Source organism: Aedes albopictus, chromosome 2, assembly GCF_035046485.1.
Source record: "Aedes albopictus strain Foshan chromosome 2, AalbF5, whole genome shotgun sequence".
In the NCBI taxonomy this organism is placed as follows: domain Eukaryota; kingdom Metazoa; phylum Arthropoda; class Insecta; order Diptera; family Culicidae; genus Aedes; species Aedes albopictus.
This window is the reverse complement of record NC_085137.1, coordinates 281,527,494-281,534,025: the sequence shown is the minus strand read 5'-3', so window position 1 is coordinate 281,534,025 and position 6,532 is coordinate 281,527,494. Positions and strand designations below refer to the sequence as shown.

General features: G+C 39.5%; 1 protein-coding gene across 5 annotated transcripts in view; it reads right to left on the bottom strand.

Moving 5' to 3' along the window:
- Positions 1 to 3,979: 3,979 nt before the first annotated feature.
- LOC109415132 (muscle calcium channel subunit alpha-1) overlaps positions 3,980 to 6,532 on the bottom strand; it is a 94,449-nt gene continuing 91,896 nt past the window's right edge. For 4 of the 5 annotated variants that reach the window (XM_062851924.1, XM_062851922.1, XM_062851923.1 and 1 more), the window contains exons 25-26: positions 5,045 to 5,178; positions 3,980 to 4,979 (exon numbers count right to left, since the gene is read on the bottom strand). In XM_062851924.1, the coding sequence (XP_062707908.1) occupies positions 4,767 to 4,979; positions 5,045 to 5,178 (347 nt within the window). In that variant the 3' untranslated portion in view covers positions 3,980 to 4,766. The remainder of the gene's footprint in view (positions 4,980 to 5,044; positions 5,179 to 6,532) is intronic. The other variant, XR_009997771.1, reaches the window with a different exon arrangement.

Here is a 6,532-nt window from a genome sequence, read left to right as displayed (position 1 = left end):
TTTTCCTTATCAAAACTCCAGTTCCCTTTTTATCAGCACTGATATTAATGAGTGCATGGTGAGAAGACAAAAAATTGAAATTCTCAAACATGACCTCCTGCATGAACACCACATCAACGTCATAGTTATAAACAAAATCCCTTAGCAGTGACTTATGAATGTCATTATTACTGCTGTTCAAATTAATTGTAGCTATACTAATTGTGAAGTTCATTGTTAGTACAACTGAATGCTGTTGGTCATATCTACTTCTTTGACTTCTTAGTTTTTGTCCTAAGCTTCGCTACCGTAACCTGGTTGTCCAGCAAGCTACTTATGCTTGGGACTTTGAATGAGGTCAATTCAGCTGTTTGCTGACTCGACCTGGAAGTTTCTACAATACCTGACGATTCTGATGTTGTATCAGAATCTCTCTCATCGTGACCTCGTTTTCTGGCTGCTTCCTGCTGATCTGCGACGTCCATCGCCGCCTCTGCCGCGTCAACCGCAGCGGCGCACACTTCAGTGTGAGGCGACATCTCCGATTTCGACGAGGACGGCGGTTCGGACTGCTCATGCTGGTTTTCCGCACCGGCGCCGGCGCACCCCTGCTCCGTGGGTGACGACTCCGATCCGAGTGATGACTGTTGCTGTTGACTTACCACACTTTTCTCCGTCTTCGACTTGAACATCTGGCGCAATTCCTCGAGGGGCGGGAATTCCGAATCCGGGACAACTCTTCCAACCGGTTTGGTTGGAAATTTAACCTGATTACCATGGCCACCATTGGCCAGCACACCCGCAAAAGAGCTAGCGCCCTTCAGCCTATCGTTTACTGATACTCTTTTGGGACAGTCCTGTTTCACGTGATCGACACTACCACAAACGAAGCATTTACGCTCCATTCCTTCGTAGGCGACGCGGGTTGAAAAGTTTTGAATGTGTACCTGCGCTGGTACTACCTTGGAAACTTCCAAGTATACTCCCCTTACCCCATTGAGAATGGGATACCCTGTATCTGCTCCATACCGTTCGCGAACCACTTTATGAACTTTCCCGTACTTCGAAATCACATTAACCACGTGGCTGTCCTCCACCTCGATCGGCAGTCCGAACAAACGCAAATACTTGAAGTTGCCTTTTGCAGCAGCAAACGTTACTGGTGCCACATCGCCATTTGCATAACGGAAATCATCCGATACCGGACACTTCAGAAGTTCCGTTGTCATCAGTTCCTCCGTTTGAAACTTCACATAAACTGAATAGTCACGTGGCTCCCGAAACATGGCATGAAGCATTTCGGGCAACCACCGCCGTTGTCGGAAGAAAGCAAAAATTTCTTTATCGTTTGGCATTCTCGACTCAGCGCCGAATTGCACTTTCAAACAATTTCTGTGCACACTCTGTGTATCCATTGTTCTTTTCAAGGTCACTTATTTGTTAAGCTATCAAAACGAACCACTTCGTTAGTGGGACTACCTATATACCAATAGCACTCGACTCTCGACCAGGAGCAACGATTGAATACGTCCGAACCGTATGGTCTCTGAACACGAACTGATCAAACACGCAATTAAAAACAGCACATATTCGTCTAATTGGCTTTTGTTGAGCATAGTCAGTGCGTTGGAAATCTAATCTTAAAAACGTTCGCGTCCTTAAAGGTCTAGGAATGACATTCAAATTAAATTTTGACAAAATATAAGGTGCATCAATACTTCCTGTTAAAATCTTTCCTGCAAAAACAGCCATTGCCACTTTTCTTTGTTTCTCGAGGGTATCAAGTTCTAGAAATCGACAGCGATCTTCGTACGGAGGAAGCTCATACGGGTTATTCCAGGGCAGGAACCGTAGCGCGTAACGGATGAATTTGGACTGCACCGACTCGATTCGCTTTATCCAGACGTCATGGTAGGGGCTCCAAACCACTACTGCAGTTTCCAGAATTGATCGTACCAAGGAGCAGTAAAGGGATCGCAGACAATGAGGATCGGTGAATTCCTTGGATATCCGAAAGATGAACCCAAGGTTCTTGTTGGCCTTCGCAATAACGAACGAATAATGTTCCCTAAATGTGAGCTGTGTGTCGAGAATTACTCCTAGGTCTTTGAAGCTAGAAACTCTTTCAATCGCACCACCTTCAATTGAGTAGGGCCACATTAGTGGATTTTTTGACCGGGAAAATGATATCACGGCACATTTTCCGACGCTTATAGACATGCAGTTGTCCATGCACCAGTTGGAAAACATGTCGACAATCTTCTGTAGCTGCCTGCAGTCATCAATTGACTTCACGATGAGGAAAATTTTTAGATCATCTGCATACACTAATCGACATCCAGCAGGTATAATAAGGCAAATATCGTTGAAATACAGCGAGAACAGCAGAGGTCCTAGGTTACTTCCTTGTGGGACGCCGGAAGGGTTGATGAACGCAGCGGACTGGCAATTACCCAGCTTCACACATAACTGACGGTCTACGAGATACGACTCCAGCCACTTTACAAAACTAGGTGAAGATCCCAAGCGAAGCATTTTCTGTAGCAGGAGCTGATGATTAACTCGATCGAATGCGGCCTTCAGGTCAGTATAAATCGTATCAATTTGAGCGCCCTCCTTCATATTGGTGATGCAAAATGAGGTGAATTGTACCAGGTTCGTAGAAATAGACCTTCCCGGATAGAACCCATGCTGGTCCACTGATATATACGATTTAGATGCACGTAGAAGCTCCTGACTAACAAGTGTCTCCAATAATTTAGAGCCAGCGCATAGTGAAGTTATTCCACGATAGTTCTTCACATCTCTTTTTTCTCCTTTCTTGTATACGGGGAACAAAACGGAGTTTTTCCATCGATCCGGAAACGTGGATTGCCGGATTGAACTGTTGCAGATGAAGCGTAGGGGTTCACATAGAGCATTTGCGCATTTCTTCAATACAAGTGTCGGAATCCCATCAGGCCCAACCGCTGAAGAGGCCTTTATTTTGCGTAGAGCTGTGAGGATGTCTGTTTCAGTGTAGTCACCGACGTGAAAATTAAGCACATTTTCCGGAACAGAACTAACAGCATTGCTGAGCTGTTCAACACTTATTGGTTGATCGTCGAACACACTCGAGAAGTGTTTTGCAAATAAATTGCAGATCTCATCAAGGGAATCCGAAGCATCATTTCCGTAGTACATCGAAGTTGGTAGCCCACGTTCTTTGCGCTTTTCGTTTACGAATGACCAGAACCCTTTAGGATTACGTTTAAGATCTGTTTGCTTACGGCGTACATACCTTCTGTATAGTGTACGATTGTAACGCTTGTACCTAGAGCTAGCAATGATAAAAGACCCTCGCGTATATGGGTTTCTGTGCCTAGAATACTTTCTCAACGCCGCAGCTCTTTCACGCTTCAACTTTCTGAGAGTTCCATTTGACCATATTGGTTTTTGAGGTGGTCGACGCGGTGGCATCTCGAAACCTTCCACTCAGTGTGCTGGTAAAAATGTCCAGTGCCATATTAACATTCGCTTCGATATAATGGAGTTGTACGCGGTTTTGAAATTTGCAGAGTCTTTTTGCTTGTTTACAACATTCTCGTCACCTTTAATCTTAATATGAAAGGTTTCCGTAATTAATCTAGTGTAGCTGTTAGTAACTTTGTCCATTATTTTTGTCTTGTCAAAGTCGAAAATGTGTCCTTCTATGGTGTGTTGGGATAATCCCGTACCAGATATGTTTTTTTTGTTTTGAACACAAGAAACAACATCAGTTTGACGCTCATGAAAATTCGAAAGGGGTCAAACAAGATGTTTAAGCATTGGTTTCTTTTTGGGTAAATATTTGACCCTGTGTACTAACGGTTTTACTTACGACAGACGCTTTATCATACAGACCAAAAAATACAACTCTTCCTCTTCCACAATATTCAAAACTGCTAGTTTAATAATTTGCGCACGATCTTTTCATGTTCACAACCAAGAGGGATGTTCGGAAAACATTAAATGTAAACAATTTATGGAAAACAAATGGGGTATTTATTTACATCAAAACTTCTGATGATAAAATGATCCTGTACAATATACAGCACGTTAGCCGTATATGCTTCAGTTTAGGCAATTGTTTCGTTATACTGACGGAAAAAAAAATATGTGAAACTTATAAGACAGAAGTTACAGTTTTTAAAATGAGAAAAATGTATAATCCCAAACATGTACGTATTGGGGTTCAATAAGATTCCAATATTTACAAGAGACATATTTTGCGGAACATCCATTTTGCATTTCAAAAAAAAGAAGGTGATCTCTTTGGACGTCATTAATCTGATGCAACATAAATGCTGTTTAAAAACTGATAAGAAAAGGTTTAATATTCTTTCAAATTATCAGTATTGATTTTAATATCCTTGAAAATGTTGGCTGTTTTTGGTAGGATATATTGTTTATGGCGAATAATTCGACCGAAGAAAAAAGTATACATATTAAAAAGTTGTTCCTTCGCGTACATCTTATGTTATTCTCGCATTTTGTATATTATTTCGGATGGGGTTTGCGTTATAAAAATTTATATAATTAAATAACAACAAAAGTAAGAGGATCATGATTTCAATCATCTACCACATATTACACAAAATCTGATTGTAAAAGTGCAATGTAAGGATCCATTGACAATTAAACTAACGATTCGTATGTATAACAAAATTTAGTCGTCAGACCAAGATCGACGGATTACATTACACAAGCAAAAACAAAAATAAATCAATATTTAATTTAAATTATGTAATGACTTTCACTACATTCTGCTATAAAATTTGGTTATCATGTTTCCGTTTTTGTTTTGGCTGAACATTTTTTGGCTGGTTGTTATTTCTGTTGAACCGTTCTTGAAGCATTAGTTCATGCGCAGCTAAGTCCATTTCCTCCTGCGTCATCTCTAGCGCTTCTTGCATTTCCATTTGAGCACAATGTACAAACTCTGGATCACAATATTTACCTAACCCTTGTTCTAATAAAACCTGTAAAAGAAAAATGAACATGTTATCCATTGTTTAGATAATAATGGTTAAATTTTGATACATACTCGTCCTACGAGGCTCTCTGCTGATCCGATTACTTCTATCGATTTATTTCTTTTGTCTTGTGGACTACTTGGTGTGGAGTGTATCACTCTAGCTGGTATGAAGTTCCCTCTACCAATGTTACCGCCATTTGTTGCTATAGTTTGAAAAAGAAAACGATGAGTACAATGTGAACACAATATTTAAATTATGTTGCCTTAACATCACAACATAACAAATGTAACATATGCTTATAACAATGCATTTGTTTAAACTTAGGCAATTACCACATAGTCGTACAGCAACGTAAACATACAACATTTTCTAGTATGGACTTGAACCGTAATGGGACCGTAGGCTTATAACAAATCGTTTGCTTCTATAGAAGCACAGAGAATGCAACGGATCATTGAAAGCCATTTCATAATACATATATTAACAACAACATTGACGTGGCAAAAAAACAACTGTGTTCAATTAATCAGACAATAAGAAATTCAATTTAAAATTATTTCGAGGATATTCTTATTGTGCTTATTTCATTTTGAATATACTACTCAATCGATTCTTTTGACATAAATTCATGACAAAATAAATAAGTCATAGACTTCCCCGTTTCCATTTTCAATATTGAATTTGTGTGTGAGTGTGTCTTTTTTACGAATGTGTGATAGGTAAAGGCATCCTATGTTGGGCAATTTTTTGCCCTAATTCAATCAAATTTGAACAGATTGAATTGATTTTTGTACGCGATTTTATGCATACAGGTTCTGGCCGTGTGCAAAAATTCAATTCAAATTGAACCAATATGCGCCAAAATGCGTTATTTTATTTCGGGTACAAGTATGTAAAGGCTAACAGATTAGGCCATACTTTAAAAGATATGTATTTGAACATAAAACAAAACATGTGAAAAAAATGTGGGTTATTTTTTAAGGGAGTACTATTTGAAGAAATTGAATAAAACATCGATAATATTTCGAGGCCCCATCAGTTTCGTATGCAATGTTTTGTATGAGGAGTTTCAATTTTTTTTCTTCAAAAATTGCCTATCAAAGTAGCATGTATCATTATGTGTCAAAATCAAAAAGCCTTATGTGATCCGATTAATTGATTGTTCTGACGAAAACTATTTTCTAAAATATGTTCTTATTTCATTTGGCCCAATTTTGGCACTAAGTAAGTTCATCTGATGAAGTTAAAGATGCTATCCTGCATCAGTTTAAGGTAGCTGGGACTGGGAAGGATGGATTATATAAAAAAAATGTAGTATTATGCGTTGCGCGAAAATTTTTGAGCGCAAGTGCTCGTATACCTCCGCCAGTACGGTAAATCGTGTTGGTCTTTTCGGCGCAGTATTCTTTGGCCCATTCGCGCACTTATTGTAAAAGACACCAGAACGATTAAACGTACGAGCGGAGGTCTATTAGCGATTTTGCACCATTTTCGCTCTCTATTTTCTTGCAACGGATAATATCACATGCTGTCAAAAAGCATCTAAACTCGAACTT